The 18,829-nt window shown below is 35.5% G+C and overlaps 1 protein-coding gene across 2 annotated transcripts in view; it reads left to right on the forward strand.

Annotated features, from left to right (window-relative positions):
- Positions 1-17,367: 17,367 nt before the first annotated feature.
- LOC117334350 (potassium/sodium hyperpolarization-activated cyclic nucleotide-gated channel 3-like) overlaps positions 17,368-18,829 on the forward strand; it is a 92,367-nt gene continuing 90,905 nt past the window's right edge. The window contains exon 1 of one of the 2 annotated variants that reach the window (XM_033893908.1): positions 17,368-17,783. In XM_033893908.1, coding sequence (XP_033749799.1) covers positions 17,694-17,783 — 90 coding nt within the window. In that variant the 5' untranslated portion in view covers positions 17,368-17,693. The remainder of the gene's footprint in view (positions 17,784-18,829) is intronic. The other variant, XM_033893909.1, reaches the window with a different exon arrangement.

Here is an 18,829-nt window from a genome sequence, read left to right on the forward strand (position 1 = left end):
GCAATTTCCATATAGGTTCATCCTAATGTAAACTCTTTTTTTTCATTATTGTTTCGTGAGTTGCTTTCTCTTTTGTTTTGTATAAAGTAATTGATACTATATACTAATCCTTACTAAGACATAATCAGGTGTAAGCTCTGACATACCTTCAGTATTAGTCTTTATTAAGAAACTCTAAATAGGGTGCATTGTAACGTAAGGCTGAGTATCTTCTGAAGCAACTAATAAAAAACACGGCATTATGTAATATGAATAAGAAATAAACATTCTGTCTCAGAGGAAATGAGTGGGCGCATACGTAAAACGTAGTATATTTGGTCATGCATGCGTAAGCTTGTATTGATTTACGAAATAATTGAATCAATAAATGGGTGGGAGGAACGTCAATGCATATAAGATTTCACACACACAAAAAAATGAAATATGTCTGTGACATCCAGTCTCCTTGACTTACTCGACAATAAGGTGGCCGTGTGGTAGGCAAGATAACTCGAGCAGACCAGTTGTCCTAGGCTCACTGTCAGTCTAACGCTACCCAAGCATTTGTTAGCCATCCCTATGGTAAAACGCGATGCAATATTCTTTTAAAGCAAAAAGGCTTCCTGAATTTGAATCGTGTCGGCAGCCATTATAAGGTAGTCACAGATGTTTACAACATTTTTGTCAGTTTATTACGTCACTCCATCATCCTTGAAATGAACTAAGACAATAAATAGATTCCACAATGACGTATGCGCTGAAGATATCCATGACAATGTATCTGTCGTATTTGACTTTTACTGACCGCCTACATTTGTTGTCTTGTTAGATTGTTGAAAATGATATCTTGTTTTAGATTCACTACTATATAATGGAAATATTATACTCTAAGGTATGATTTATGATTTTTGTTTTATTTATTTATTTATAGTGTGTTATCGTTTTTATTATTATCATTTTCCATTTCATCTAACTCTGAGAAAAAGAAAACTAATGATTATCACGATTCACACGTTCATGGAAAATATAATGTGTACTTTTTAAATATAGACGTTAATGTTCATATCTGGGTTTTTTTAATGAGATCTAAAGACTTTTTACGTCTTGTATAGCTTTCTTACCCATATTCGTAGATGCTCCAAATGTTAAAGCGACTATAACTTTAAAAATCACTGTTAGATAATATTACCTAGTAATAAATAACAAATCGTAAAACAAAGACTGTCCCTTAATTAAGAAAATAAACGAGTCCATAATCATATTTTTCGACTACCTAAGTCATCGCAAAACAATAACTTCAAAATTCGGTAGGTCCTTCAAGTATGCAAATGCTCGTCACCCGAACCCACGTGATTCCATTCGTCTTTCTCCGTGCAACATTGTTTACAAAAATCAATCTAGGTACACCGTGTTTTAAAACCCGATGATATATATTATATTTACAGAACAGGTTTTTAAAGTATATTGTGTATCGCTGTTAGTTTCCTTGATTACTTAAATTAAGGTGATGAGATAGAAGAAAAAATCGACAAATCAGTATAAAGCAGAAACTGAAATGAAGAAAACATTGCGAATAGTGTAGGTTTTCAACTCTTGAAAAACACGTACATGTGCTTTATAAACAAAGTGGAAACTACGAACGATACACACAGGGTAGTGGAAGCAATGCATAGGACATACTCCATGTTAGGAACTGTCGAGGACATATATCAGGCACCAGTGTTGGACAGAACTGACTTGCGGAAGTACATTTACAAACACTGCTGGAGAAATTGATTCCCATGTTTTATGGAAACCTGTGATAGACCCCGTCTAGTATGCCAATGTATTTCTGCTTTAAATAGAAACGAGTATATGTACAACGTCAGACAAATCAATACATCACGATTTAAAAGCCTGAAAAGAACAGCTTTATGAACATAACTGATTTCTCTTGTGCATGTGTAGATGTAGTTAGGGGAGCAAAACATTTTCTGTTTTCAGGAAGCTGATTGCGTTAAATAGACATATTTTAAACTAAATTATCACGACAGAAATAGTCCACAAGTTCTGTAGAGAGAAACATATCCAGGAATCGATTTAGTTCTTTCTTTATTGCATTACTAAAGTATTGAGTGAACATATTGGATTATTGACAACCTAATTACCAGGCTATATGTTTCATGTTTACGACTGTATCATTTTAATGAAGACATATAATTATATTGAATAAAAGGAGACTTAAATATGATCCAGTGAACATTCTCCGTCATCGTTGTCAATAGGTGAATGCCGAAGCATACACCCTCGTATCATGTATATAGCATTCGACCCGAACCGTAACATTCATGTTTTGGGTTCATGTTGAGCTTCTTTAATCAAATTATCTTCAATCCGATTATTGCTCCAGGGGATACGTTTCCGTATATAATACACAATGCGGCAACGTGGTGATCCAATCCATTAGCATTCAACTGTATGTTTAGGTTGGATTTTTCTCACGCCCTGAAGTTTAAAAGGTTTGCTTTCAACACAAAGTATAAACCATTCCAATGTTTCGTACACGGGTGTGATTGGTATATGGAGATTATTATATGTATGAGTCCGCTGTGCCAAACATCCATCATATTAATTGGACAGTCTACTGTCTGAAGAATTGGTAATTGATTGATATGGTAAAAACCTGTCTGTAGGTCCTCACCCTAATTCCTGGCGGTATATATCACATGGCTATTTTATGATGGCGTTCCGTAAACGAATCAGATTGATACGGAACCTATACGGGGGGTCTGTGCAAACCCTACTATATCTCATTGATTCTGGTATATATGTTTATAGACATACTTCTGCCTCTGGATGTATTCAGTGATATGTATAAACAACATAGGGCACTGCTCAATCAAATGTATAGTACTACATAAACGGCTAGTGGCGACCACGCTCTATTTAGCGAAACACCATTGCGGAGTCTATAATATCTATAGTGAAAATCTCAGAAGTTCAGTTATGACCAAGTTAGAAAAAAAAGCTAAAAACAAAAAACGAAATATTGGTATGTTAACATTTATCTTCCACATCATAAAATATTTCTTTCCAAATTTTACCCCCGGAGGAGATTATTTTTTACTGCTTCTTAGATAAATATGAGTGTAAGTAAAACTAAAATTGGTGATTTTGGTGAATTTCTTAAATTTCGTTCAAGAATATTATTTGTGATTATTCACAAACATAGAAGATATCGAATATTGTCTTTTGTAATATATATTTCATTCGCATTGAAACTTTTGATTTGCCAATTTAAAACATAATTTTGTTTTGCATTCTTTATGATGGTAAATACAAAGTTGTAAGCATGCCGTAAATATTAACGCTTTTCCTGATATTATATCTGCATATCTTTCACTGCCTAATATATGGTAAAATTTAGTGCTTTAACTATCTGCTGTTGCGGAGATAGTTCGCTCTAAATAATTCTATCTTTACATGCCAGGTACATCCAGACACTGAAGTCAAACACATGTTCCCATAAAATATAGCTCGTAAGTACCCCATCGCTCAATAAGAACCCGGTACAATCACGATCATGATAACACATACAACCAGGAACTCAGATTTCAGTGTGTTTTATTATTGTTGTGGTAAAGGCCACTGAGCACATATTACCTACTATTTCGATTCCCGAACCAACGTCCATATAGATACATGTCTGAGATAATGTATATGGACATTCGGCTGGGAATGTGAGCCAATCAAGGCACGTAATCTACCTCCAATGAAACTGGAAACAAGCAAGTTCCCGTCTCACATGGTACCAGTGTTCTTGTTTAGTGTATTCACATGTATAAGCATTATGATTGGGTTTGAAAGCATTAAGTTGTAAATATAAGTATGTCATCCGAAGGTTAATTATTTCTATATTTTTTTTTCTATTTCCTGATGATTTAACATCTTCACAAAAGAAGTTTAAACAATGCATAACATTTAATGATATTTCACTTAACTTAAGTTATATATTAAAGATGTAAACATGATAATTAACAATAACAGGATACAATATGCGATACATAAACCAGCATTTCAAGGCTAGATATACTTTTGGTATGCTTATGTTTTGTATATGATTGGTTAATACGTGACAAGGGGGGTAATCCATTCTGTGTTTCCCTTAGAATTGGGTATCATCGATATATTGATCGGTGAATCCTGACTCATGCATTGTGGTCTATATACGTGTGATAGGGTGAACTCGAAGGTATTATCTACAAATTTACACATCGAAGCATGTTTAAGTAATCTATTGTTATAGTTCATTTTTATACAACAAAATTTTAAAATCCAATTCTTTTTACATGTATTTTAACTTATAGACAATCGACAGTAAGTGCAAAATGCATGTGTTCAATATGGCCCCAACAGTACGATATCTGATCGATTTTTTCCATGTAATGATAAAACAAATTATGATATATGACTCATTTAAAGATGAAGAGATAGTGCTTATTTAAAGGAAACGATCCGAGAGCATTAATGCTCATCATTGAGTATACTTTACGTTACCTAAATAGGTCCAGGTAGCTATGTCATTATATTAATATTGCTTGATATATAAACATATCAATTCGAAAGACAACAAATCCTTCTCCACATCTCATCTTATGTTTCCAAATCTAACAGCCGTGTTTTATACTATTTCAATTTACAAGCCGTTCACAGCGGCAAACTGCACTAGCTGAATTATAAGGCTCCCGACTAAACAAGCAAATAACCCAAACTGGACATAATAGTGTGGATTCGTGATGGTCAGCTGTCTGAGGTCGTCCAATGCACGTTGTCTGTAATGATGATCTATAGTTACATCCGCGACGCATCCCTGTGACCATACGTTCCAGGCAACGCTAATCGATAAATCATGGATGATGATGTGACAGCCAAAGATCCAATAAACCTTTGGCTACCAGACAGGTTGTGTGGAGGCATATAGAGCGATAAACCGCAAAATAAGGGTACATAGCTGTATAAATGCTCTATACTTTGTTTGCTAATGAGTATCTGATTGGTATTATCAACTGTATTTAGGGTTATTCTAGCTGTCTTTATTTGCATCATTTAGTGTTGACATCGGTACAAATATCTGCTTCCCAGACAACGGAAACACCCAAATTGAGTTGTAGCAACAATACACCAGTTTGGAAATTCCATGATTACGATTTCAGTCGTCCATCTACTGCCATTGCTGTATGCTGCGTCTCCATGCATCAATCTTTATTGACCTTACATTATCCGCTGAAAAGACGTCGGACTCAAACCACAAACTCACCACAATTTACATTTGATTAGGAAAGGCGCAAGTCCGTGCTGTTAACCTTACATCCGATACCGGTTAATTATTGCAATCCATGGAGTTATGTCGTAAATGTTGCAATGAAGCTTCAATGATACAATGTACAACAATGTAGCCAGCAACTATACCTTACTAAATATGATATGTCGGCAAACGCTGAATATTTCGGTGACAGGGTAGATTTCACTCAATAGCAAGTTACCTATTTAAGGATTTGAAACACCTGTCTTACCATTCTGATTTTGTTTTTCTGGTGAGAATGTTGGCACTGTGGATAGTGGTGATCGTTACCAGAATATAGCTCGATATCTTGATCGGGCGAGAAAATATATGTCACTTGTCCAAACGACTAGGGATTTTCGTGGCATTTTCACACAATAAGACCATTCCTTATTGCATCTCCAAGAGTGAATGATATCCCGTTTATCACAATTGCATGTATTGTGATATAAACAATGAATAAAGAAATCAATAAAGAAATTCTTATTTACGTTTGAATAATAAAACATAATGATGTACAATCAATAAAAAATATTATTATCTGGACACACAAACACACTCGAACACACCCTCACCAACACACACACACCTTAACACACCCTCAAAGACATACACACGCATGCACAATAAAATGACACATTCCTATTAGTTTGTATCTAATGATTGCTATTATCTTTATAAATGTCAGTTGTCAAGTTTACACATTATTAGTTTGCCCTTGAGCATAACATTGGACTTCTGATTTGTTCACCCCTTTGAAGCATTTTGACCTTTCTTGTTTAGTTAACCTTGATCTGTCACGATGCCAGCGTATGGTAATTGGAAGCAGTGTCAGGGCTGTGAAATGGTTATCAAAATTCTGACAGATTATGCCCGGCCGGAAGTTGCTAAAGCCCTGATTGACGTATCGATGGAATAGCGTTGAAGCAGCGATGAGTAACCGCTATATCAACGTGATGTCCGTCAATAACATCCTATTTTTGTGTATTTGCAGGACTGTCACTGTCTCGTATTCACAAACATTATATGCATCGTAATGATTTTTATCGATTTGCTGTTATACCATCTTAATAACTATTAATACTGCCGTACATTATCAGGGGCTTTAATAGAAATATGGCGCTAAATAAATGTACATGATGGAATGAATCTTGGAACAAATCGTATTACAAACGATAACACAGTTCTCTCGAACACAGCTGATGTATTATTTAAGGATGTAAAGAAAATAATTATGCTATAACAGTATGTGATTATGTACATTGAGGATGAGTGTGAAGGAGCGAAATAACCAATTGTTGTTCCTTTGAACGAGTGTTTAATACGTGGCAGAAATGACTGCTTTGCGATTCTGAGGGTCATAAAACAGAACAATGCGTTTTGTTTAAACCGTTGTAGAACGTTATATGATCTTGGGTATAAATAATACATGTGCTATATCTGGATGAATGGAGATGTTTTGGCTAAAATAGTTTTTTGAATAATTCACTTTAGAAACTGTTGTTGGAATATTGATTTTTCGCACTCTTACTTCACATATTTGCTTTCCTAAGACCTATCAGAGACGTATATCAAAATAACACCTGGTCCTTACTCGCACTACGCTGCGAATACAGTAAGTTCGATGTATTTTAAAGGGTTCGTGCTGTTTTATTACCTACGTACAATGCGTGTGAACGCCTGTATTTTTCAAGATGGACACGATTCTTGTCTTTGCACACGTGTGCCCTTGCAGCGTTCAAGATAGGTGGACGCTTCTTCATCGCGGTTTACGTTATTATTGCACCACATGACATATTGTCCCGCTATATTGAACACATCGCTTTTAAGGTCGATATGCCTGTTTTGGGATGGTGCGCGATGACCACATCAAAGCTGCCGGTTTTGACTAATATTATGAAGATCCTCGTTTCTAGCGTATGCAAGGGAGGTAAATGAAAACTTCGACAGATAAATGTACTTTCATTTTGACGACAGTAAGACATACAAAATAGTAGTAGTTTCTCACGTTCTGCAATTTAAGTGACAACTTTGAATTTCCTGAAGAAGTATAGAAAAAAGATTTCCGAAGCTTCTGCTTTGTACACCTACGGTAGCTAAAGAGTGATTTGTATAATGATTTAGGTTTTATGTATATAGACAACTGACTGATTATATAAAAACAGAGCAAACATAATAATTCCGCGAAATGCTTTTGATGGAGAAACGGAGGAAATTAAGCGAAATAACACTGCATATGCAGAAACTTAACTTTGACACCATGTTGTTGCGTTTCTCCGTAAAATCCGTTAGCAAAAGTTATATTGCGTTTATACATCTGCAACGGGATAATCCTGAAATAGATACATACGACAGACAGACATATCAGACCACATAAGACATAATGTCAAGTCCGCAAAGTCATGCGGTATATATCTGTCGTGTGGATAAAATGTTACAATCTGATATATAAAGATATTACTGTTTTACCCGACATGATATGTTGACATACTCTTGTTAACAGAAAGTTTGCGTCTAACGGTACTTCAGCTAATCAGCAACCTATACTTTTCCACCGATAATGTCATAAGTCGCACTGTTTCTTTAACATTCTATTTTTTTCTTGTCTGAGAGTGAATCGGCGGACTAGCGGCTTTTTCTTATACACTGATAATGTCATAACTCAAACTATTTCTTTGACATTCATATTTATTCTTGTCTGAGGGTAGTCTTTTGCCAGCATTTATTCCTCAGATAAGGCGATGTGTGTTGGTCATTGCAGTAAAGTTGGTTGCAACAAATCATACCCAGTGGAAAAGTGGAAAACAATACCTTTAGATGGGTGTGTATAAACTAGTAAAGTTAATCATCACTTCTTATGAATTTCGAAAAAGCTATTACGTACATGCTAATTTTGGAACAAATTAATTCCATCATAGAAGAAAGCATTTAACACCTTTGCATTTGAATGTATCATATTATGTGTGTAGGAAAGATACGGATTGTGACATACCTTTTGAAAAACCTAAATCTATTTTTTATGAATACCTTATATATAATGATCAATGTCTATGCTTAGTTTTTACTTACTTGTTTTAAACAACAACAACAACAACAACATCAACAACAACAACAACAACAACAAACAAACAAATAACAAACAAAAAAACCCCGAAACATTACAAAATAAAACCAGCCAAGCTGCAGGATAAGATACCACCCTTGCATTTTTGAGTTCTGAAATTTGACATTGCTTTTTCATACAAATACATCTTTATTCTCTTCGTGAGGTTTCCATTTGCCACTTAATTAACACTTTAACCACTTACTTTGAAGAAATACGGATGTCACCTTAGCATTGCTTTGTTGCGTAGGATATAATCGATTGCATTTCAATCCTTAAAGTGTTAAGTCGGTGCTAGATTTCTAAGCAAGTCTATATTAACAGACTGGTCTGATAAAATATTCAAGTATTTTCAATGATGGTGAATAGCTGAAGTCCAATAATGTCTTATTGAGTTCAGTCCATCGTTCAGGATGGCTCTAGTGTCATTTTATCAAAGTTCCTAAACAATTGGAACACAGAATGAGAATATCAGGATATCATATTTATTAGCAAAAATTGTCACCATTTAAGTATAAAAATGAAAGTGACGGTCATTCTAGTTTGATAAGGGTGTGTATATAAAAATTACAATTTCCGATCGAGATATTTACTACATTAATACAAATGAAGAGAAGAGTTTTAATACTTGAGCCTCTACGGGAAAATTACTTGGAATTTGCTAGTTTTTATTCCCGGAACAAAATCAAAGGGGTGTTCATCATGTTATAAATATTTTGTCCGGACAACTCCTTAGCTTTAGTGTCGATATCGATAACACTGTGCATGTGTCTAAACTACCCTCTCGATATCATTGTTTATACAGAAAACGCATGTATGTGGAACGGGATTTAAAATAACATTATAATGGTGATTGTATTAAAACAACAAAGAATACAAACATACTGACATAATAACCAAATCATAATTCAAACTAGACTCGATTAAACAAGAGAAAACTATCCACAAAAAAAATATAGAGAGAGATAATACAAGATAATGCGCTCCAAACGCGAATCTGTCACAACAATCTAGGTCACTAGGCGGCAGGTTTTTTCACACAATCGTCAAGTTTCACCTCTGCATATATGATTGTATGCCCCTCTAAAACATGGTAATAGTGTTATTGAAATGAAGACAAGTTTAACATTATATATTGCAAGAGACACATTTAATCGGACAATGTTGAAACGACTTGTAGCCAGTCAATCGATCTCCTATGAATATATCGTGTGTGTACAGAACGCCACGATGTCTACTATGAAGTGATATTCAATATGTCTGCCCATGGTCCGCTATTTACAATCAGTTGTACATGGAACTGTGTTCTGCAATATGTCTTTGTCTCCTAAATACTGGGGGGGGGGGGGGGATCGATACATAACACGCCAAGTAAAAATATACCGTAAACATTGTCAAGACTTTCTTTGGTTTGTGTATGTCAATATATCGACATGTACATTTGATACACAAATCAGGTATATCAAAAAAATATCTGCGTCTCAATCGAACGTGATTCCGTATTGCAATATCCTGCACAATACCACAAAAGCCATTAAAGGATTTGTTCTAGCAATGGCTATTGTCGACGGGTTTCTCATATGAGTGCATTGACCAGTTTTTCCCCCCTAGGCTGATGCAACATAAGGTATTAACAGCATTGTGGAATCATTCCATAGCAATGATGCAGAAATAAAATCGCATTAACTATGATGATTATATAAGGTGGTAAACGTTAAACAATTAAATTCAAAGTATATCCGCTTAGAATCCGTTGCAGATATCATTGAACAAAAGTGTGAAAACCCAGAAGAACAGAGAGACTAAAAATGGATTACAGTATGCGATATCATGAGTATTCACTTTATTATGTTAAATAATTGTATCATTTAAAAAAGAATTAGTCGTTTAAAAACAACTTGAATATTATTAAATAATCACTATTTAAAAGAATTTGAAAACATCAAATCCTTTGGGTTAAATGGCCATCTGCAACATAAGCAATATATATCTTGCATTAGTGCTGTCAGGAAAAATTAATATGGCTTTAATTGAACACCATATATACTTGTAGAACTTGACACCACATCAAAGGAGTTCCTACAGGGTGCAGCTGGTTATATCGCTATAGGCTCTTATGCATTGCAAAGTTCAACTACCTTATGTTCAAAAACAACAATTAAATGAAATGTTTACTGACGCGGGCGTCTATTTATAGGAAGCACTGCAATAAACACTTTCAGACGGCGGGGCGTGCACTCCACGCTGTTGGTGATATATCACCATGCCTTTTATTTCCCTCTCACAGACACCTTCCGTGCTGTCTATCCCTATACAGAAACACGGTGGCTGTGACATCTCTGTAATAAGGTTAGAAGAAACGACAACCAAGTGACTAACACATTTTGATGTGAATTGAATAATATTTACAATAAACAGAATTCGCAGTAATACCAGGGACTAGAGGAGTGGGATAGGGGAGTGGAGTGTGGGAGTGTGTAGAGGTGGGGCTAAGGGCCGATTGTGGTTACCTTGATATTTGATATAAAATCGAAATACGTGTTCTAAACCAATGATCCATTCTTAAGATTTTAAACATGACAAGAAGGGTTCATACAGTAGTAAGCCTTTGTTCAGCATTCTCTTTTGTTGCATTTCTATATTAAAAAAAATATGCACATTGCACTGTTTAAGCCATGGCATTCATATGAATTAGATATAGTACATTGTCAAAGATTACATTACGCATGACGGTACAATGATAGTTATCTCACTAGTGGGAGCCGTTTAAGGATTAACAATGTATTTTTAGGATCGCTGATTCATCGAAATAACACTAAGAGTAAATAAAGAAGGCACAATTTCAATTACAGATGATTAGCATGGCTTATCATTATTTGTGCTACTCACACATCACCCTCACGAGGCCAATCGCCTACGTACCCTTCATTTATTTGTCTGTTCATTGATTGTCAAAGGAGGGCTTAAATGAGATTAGCTTAATTAAACAACACTTTGCTGCCTACAGGGTTAAAAACACATTGGTTCTATCTCTCATACTGTTCATTTGTACTCAGACGGAATTTAGCGAGGGATGAAGGCGTCAGGAAATAGGTCTCCACCGATGTTCTGATTAACATCAAAGAGTATACATAATTATATCATCAGGAACTATGGATTGATGAAATATGTTTTATCACATGTTTGGCGTGTTCCATCATGTAATAAGACTATGTCATAAATATTATAGCTATCGTAAATATGTGACGTTTCACCATCATATCATATCGTCCGAGTTTTAATTCGATGATCATATACCTTTAATGTTCGCTTAAATGCGATATAAACATAATTCTACACTCATGGCTATGTATATGAAATGCTTATCTCCTTTAATAATTCGATATGCCGCAAGTCGAAAGGTGCATGCCGTATCAAATTATTGAGTTCCTTCAACACATTTCGTATGACATTGCCACTCATGTACAATCTTCTTTCTATATAAAGTATAAAGTATAAAGCACAATGTTCATTTGCTAGATTCGTCAGTTATAGAGAATTTCGTACTTTATCCCTTTGTCAATGTGGGTAGACATTAGACACACTGTGACTTGAAGCTGGTATATTTTCACAATAAATGCTAAAACAATTACATACTAAGTTCATAGTAAGTTATATGCAACGAGTGAATATGTAGTTGGACTGACGATTTTATATCCACAATTGTGTAACATAACCATATATACACGGATACATATATTAATTTGCCATTCAGTTTTGGATCTCCACTAATCCTTTGCTGCATAGAGTTGAGTATTAAAGGACTAATGAGAATGTCTTTGCCAATGATTTATGCTATATGTTTTGTGCTATAGTTTAGTCTTTTCCTATGTTTGTAGATTGGCTGACCACCTGTTCCATCTCTGCATTATTTTACACATTGTTTATCTAGAAACATAAAACTTATTTTAGATATCAGTTAAAAACTTTATTTTCTGTAACACACTAAAACTTTTGCATGTAAAAGTCATTGTCAGTTTTAAGGGTATTTCACTTCTTTTACACTTATCGTTAATTGAATAAACATAACTGCAGTGAAGATCGGTACAGCCATATCTTTGTTCTTCTAAATTGATCCAACGGAAACACATGCTTATTTACGATAAAATAAAACACATGTATAATGGAATCGTTGGAGTACATCTGTACGCTAAGGGAATAGTAAATTGTCTGTAATGAATGCAGAGGCATATGGATGTGTCATTACCACAGATACATATGCTAGACTGAATAAGCTATTATTGTGAAAAAGAAACTATGAGATCTTTAAATTAAAGTGATGTTTATTAGAAATAAATTTATCACTATTTGATCACAATATATAAGGTGCACATAATATGCATTAAGAGATGACGCGCAAGTAGCAAATATAACTTATTTTGTTAACAATAGACAGAATGTTTAAACGGCACGGTCGCATATCTGTCTTTTCTCAAGGATAGTCGATGAGCTTCAAACAGGACGTTTTTAATGTAACGTGTATTTGATAGCATCATTTATAAAACATTTCGAATATCTCTTAAGTAACGTTTTGGCATTATTGATTGAATCTGCTCTCAACCTACATGTAATGCACGTGAGTACTAATTGCGTGTTTTAGATGTTCGCGAGTGGTAGTTACTTGTCCCCGATCGACACAAGCGTTCAGTAAGTTATTGAGCGTGAATTTCTGATGTCTATTCCGACAGTGCTGATGACAGACTGCTGCTGAAGGGAGAACTGATTTACATGCTGCAAAATACCCCAAGACGAATACATGATATTCACAACGGTACATTCGGATGGAAAATGAATTCGTTGCATGCATAATGAGTAACCAATGCAGTTTGGAAAGTCGTACATTTTGACCGGAGGACGTATTTCATAACATGATCGATCTGAAGATCGTGATTAGAAATAAGCTTTGTTTGTTGACTTTCATCTGTATTTGAAAGATACTATGCTATACAGCTTCGTTAGAAATATATTGCAGTCCAAAACACCACAAAACTTCCATGGAATTTAGTGTTGAATATTTATCATGTTACACTCGTGTTGCATACTCAACGAAAGCAAGATGATATACACATCGTCCCAACATCCACCAGGCGTAGCTCGAAATTAGAAATCTTCCCGAGAACCTATCATGATCACTTTAGTATGATTTGGGAAATTCGAAATCTGTAGGTAATTAAGTTACTGGCGCCGTTCTTCTTGTTTTTGTTCATACGAGTACTGACGTTCACCAGGAAGTCTCTGAGGAGTATAGCTGTATTCCTCGGTATGGAATATTCTAGTGCTTCAAATTTATTGATCCATCTGGTAATTAAAAACTTTGTCAACGAAAAATAACCAAAATAACTGTACATATGATATTATATTTCCTCGACTTGATTGGTATAGTTTTTGGTCCAAACACATGGAATAATAAAGGGCTGTCGTCGGTCAGACAGAAGACTTTTACCCTTTCTGAACACCTGGTCGTAATCTACTTGAAAATGTTTCCTCAGGTCGTCATTCAAATCGACGTTTAACTCTTTAAGTGTCATAAGAAATAATCAAATTAAGTATGTCTGTCTTCATGTTCAATATATATTTCGGAGTTTACTAACATATCATGACTTTCACACGTCTTCAAACTTACTAATTTGGATAATATAGTTTTGTATGATATGATTTATAGGATCTACTATGTTTCTCCTAATTTTACTCTCGCGATGTCGACCGTTTTTCACATAAACCTCAATATAATAACTACGTTTATCTGATAATTTAAAATATAAATGCATCTTGAACTATGGATTTGTAGTTTCTCGAACAGTGTCTTTAGTGCGTCGTAGCTGTGCGCTGTTTTGTCCGTAATTCAGTCACTATTCCGTACATAATAATGTGTTTCTTCAACGCTTTAATTGCGAAGTGACCAAAAACAACTCCAGACCGAATTGAAATAAATTGCAATATGACAGACGCATCAATTAAGGTGGGCGTGATAAGACCAATAGCTATAATATTGTATGACGTCATGGCTGAGTTTGTCATTGTCCTCGTAATTAACACAGTATACATCCCTATTCTACAGGACACCTCGAACTAAAGAGAAAACAATTAGTGTTTAACAGAGTTATATCACCATTGCATCAATTTGCTATTTGTCACACACGGGAGTGGTTGGGTTGCTTGAAAATTAATGATTCATTATGCGTAAGAATACTGCACTACTATTTTTGTTCCGACTGGAAATATGACATTTCCAGCAATTTCTATCTGGAGATGTTTGAGACATTCATACAACGAATGGTGATAGCCTTAGTTGTAGGATTGTTAGAATGTGGTTAGATGTATATAGTTAAGATTAATGGTTCTGACATGGAAATTGGTTTGCCCAAAGACGACCAGTAAACTTTGAATTTATTGGTTGAAATGGTGTCAGATGCCCACGGACAGACGACGGTTTGCCGCTATCGGGGGCTTATCTACATGATGAGCTATAGTTTCATGTGAAATAAAGAAACCACCAAATATACGACATTACATGCCAGTAAAAATCAAAATCAATCTGATGAAAACAGACCCACTACCATATTCTTAGTTAGACTACGATAACGAAGCAACTGGGGACCCATCTCCAATTAGCAGCATTAATACACTGTAGGTTTATATTGCATACTGTATACTTTAGGTTTCCATTATATCAGGTCTGTGTACCGACGTGATGTAAACATGGAGGGGGGAGGGCGGGGATAGGAGGGACTGGGGGATGATGGAGGGCGGGGGTAGGGGGGGGGGGAGGACTGGGGGGATAATACACAGGAAGAACTCAATATGATATTAAGCTTACAGCAAAAGTGAATTTCTGGATCGATGCCCCGCGCACATTTTACAGTGACAATAGGCTAAATTGCCGTCAGTAATATCGGTGACCTATTTTGCATCTCCACCCTCACAAAGCTAAATGAATTAAAAATCTGTGAGTAATGTTTTAAAAGGCAACCGACTGCAGTCAACAAATTGCCAGCAATCATGAAAACCAGTGCAATGGCAGCCGGTGTCTTCGGTGACAAAAAACTTCCCAACTGCAGCACATTGCAACAACTCATAGAACTCCTCTTTGACAGAACATGTTCTCTAATTGTAAAATAAATTAAATAAAAAAAACAAAAAGAAATAACAAAAAGCATTTTAAATTTTTTAAAAAAAATGTAAACCATAGAGAACACGACAGCATCTCCACGTTTCTTTTTGGATCAACAAAAATAAACCAGCTGGTCTTACCAAAATCCATATTTTAAACATGGTCACATAAACAAGTCGGCCTTAAATATTAAAAAGCATGCAACTGCCAACATATTTTCGAGCAAACATATGTATGAAGTTACATGCAATATCAATTTAAACCAAACGAAACAATATGCTGCAAGATCTAGGGAATAAAGAGTGAATTGTATGCCTGTAATGATTGATAAGGGTATTTTGACGCGGGCTTAAAATGGAGTCGTGCAAAATCTGCTTTGACTTTACTGTACGTTGTGACCTTTTTGCAATTAATTGTATTCGATAATTGTTTTTCTTCCGCTGTCTAACGTTACTTAAAAGTGCGATGATGCAATACAGTGGTCAATACACAACACTGATAGGAAAACTACAAACGTGCTATAGGTTCTCGTTCTGTTGGTTTGCGATCATACGAAAAACTGGACCTGTCTTTTATACATTTAATTATCTAATTTGAATTGTTCTGGTAAACTGGTATCACTAAATTCCACTATAGTCTAAAATAACAAATACCTCCAATGCATTATGCATGAATGTGAAGGTTAACATATATAGTAAGAACTGTTTACATGTTATAATATATTATCTCGTTTATGAGCAGTATTATTGTATGTGATTTTCCCTTCGTGATAACAATTCAATTGCAACCTTGGAAAACAGCTCTGTTATATATGCTTACGATCGGTTTCCCCATACTCATAATGGGTATTTGTATTGTATATGTAAATTAGCATTGTAACAATTACATGCATATTTAACTGTGGGTGATGTGTTTACTTTGTTATCACCACTAGTGCTGGGTTATAAGGTTCAGTACGCATGGTTATGTATGTATCTTGTGATTCTATCTCTCCGCATCAGACAGGTGTTATATGTATCTATGACCTCTACTGGATATCCTGTTAATGCCAGCGCCCGATAATCTTGAATTATGTACTGCGAACACAACATCATTCTCGACGTGAAATCATGTTAATAATAAAGGTTCAAGGAATGTGTCCTATGAGCAGAAGAGAACGTTATTCTACATTTGAAACCAACTTAATTTCAGCACAAATGGGCAATGCGGTAGGTTCATTGGCGAGGGGATACTATCAAATCCATTTCCATAAATCATCCGTTGTAATCAAGGTTATATTGAATCTTGAATAATTAATATATTTATAGCATGGTGTATCAAGCGTGACCAATTACCAGACGTCAGTCGTAATCCCTGGCATATTATGTCTGCTGTTGACTGCATGTCTATGTTATAATGCTAATTAACCTTGCAACTAAACGTAGTCTAGGCGAAGTGCTGCTAAGATTTCTATTAGAAATTGAATGCAGTTTTTGATCGATCTTTCGTTTTGTTGACAAAACACTATGCATGATTCTTGGTGACCCTCTTTGGCTTTCACCATTTGTTAGAATCACCAACGAACCAGTCCACAGCAAAAGTGACGTAGTCCTGAAAGACTAGTTGCTATGGTAGCTTTCTCAGTAGCACTTAATAAATATACAGCCAATGGTCCATTTAGTCAGTAAATTCATCAGTCTGGAATATGTCCAACATATGCTTTCTTTTGAAAGATATGAGTCGCCCATATTTGATTTACCTCATGTGGCCTGTACGGCTGTCGATATCCCCGACCTTGTGCCTTAGCCAACCAGACGGGACTTACGCTGCAACCTCAGGCGCTTACTCCAATACGCACTGATGTTTTCCCCGTACAAATAGTTGATTCCGGGCTTTACTAGACCCGGAATATCTCCATGAAAAGTACTGACAACATATGATTTGATCCATTACCTTCTATAGGGGAAAACGTATTGCTGCATAATATTCCATAAGCGTGCAATTGCTTAGAGAGGGGAAAATGATTGATTTACCATATGCACTGTAACACGTGAGCGTAGAGGGAAACATCAATCTGCTGGGGTCTATGGGAATGCTCGGACGTCTTTTGACCGCTGCTGATAGAATGATACCTCCTGTAAAATGATCATTGTATAGGGGACATGGATTTGTCACACAATAAAATGGACTACCTGGAAGCTTGGATGGCCAACATGGATGGCACGGTCCCATGTGATGACGAGACCGCACAGGTAAGTGTAATGAGTTAGCTAAGGCTTGTTTGTGTTTTTATCTTGCTTAGTGACTTGTGTCAGCTTCCTGATAAGGTAAGCTCAGTATTTATGTAGCTAATGGCAGCGGCCTGATAAGGCAGGCAAACGCACACACCTTAGGTGATCATGCGGGCACATAAGGAAGGGATTGTGTCGTCTAGGTGTGTACCTAGGAGATGATAGTATAAATATCAACGTAAACCATCTTGTGTGGCTGATTCGTCAATACACAATACGAATAATGTATCTATGTGGCAGAACTATCGACACAGGCCCGTATATGGTACACAAAACAGCTATCATTGATTTGATATACTAGTAATATGATCATAAAAAAAGCAAATAAACATTTATGTATTCATTTTAATGTCTGTCAGTGATATTGATTGAAATGAAATACAGAAAACAACCCTTTATAGAAATGTGTATGTTTTTGTCCAATTGTGTAACCATTTCAGTAGTTAAACCAAAATGCACAATTTCAGCTATTATAATACTTGCTTGAAAACATTTCACCAGGAAATACTAAAACATAGATCTATTCCAGAGCTTAACATAAATAATCTGGATATGTGTTTGTCTCGTTACGATCTTTGTCATTACGATTATTTGTTGTGTGGGTTTAAAGGTCATGTCACTGTTGTCTGTATAGTTATTATCTGTTTCAAGGACAAAGTGTATATGGACTCGAGTACGTGATAAATGGTAGTTTATAACATTATGTTTTTGTCTTGACTTTTAAATCTTCAAATCTACCAATTGTATTACAAATAATTTCGTGTTTATGTATGGATGATAATATTCCCTGGTATACATATGACCAGTAAACAAACGGAAATGGCAAAATCAATGATTCCTATGATGGGTTTGGGTTATCGGTGGTGGTCCGATCCTAGAGGAAAAATGGAGACGCATTTGATACGTATTGTTTGTTAAAGTAGAGTTAGATTTTACCCAGAGATGGATTCGTCTTCTATCCTTATCACACAATCACATCGGCGACATACTTAATTCTAGCTGGCGTT

The sequence above is a fragment of the Pecten maximus genome, chromosome 9, assembly GCF_902652985.1.
Source record: "Pecten maximus chromosome 9, xPecMax1.1, whole genome shotgun sequence".
Classification (NCBI taxonomy): Eukaryota; Metazoa; Mollusca; class Bivalvia; order Pectinida; family Pectinidae; genus Pecten; species Pecten maximus.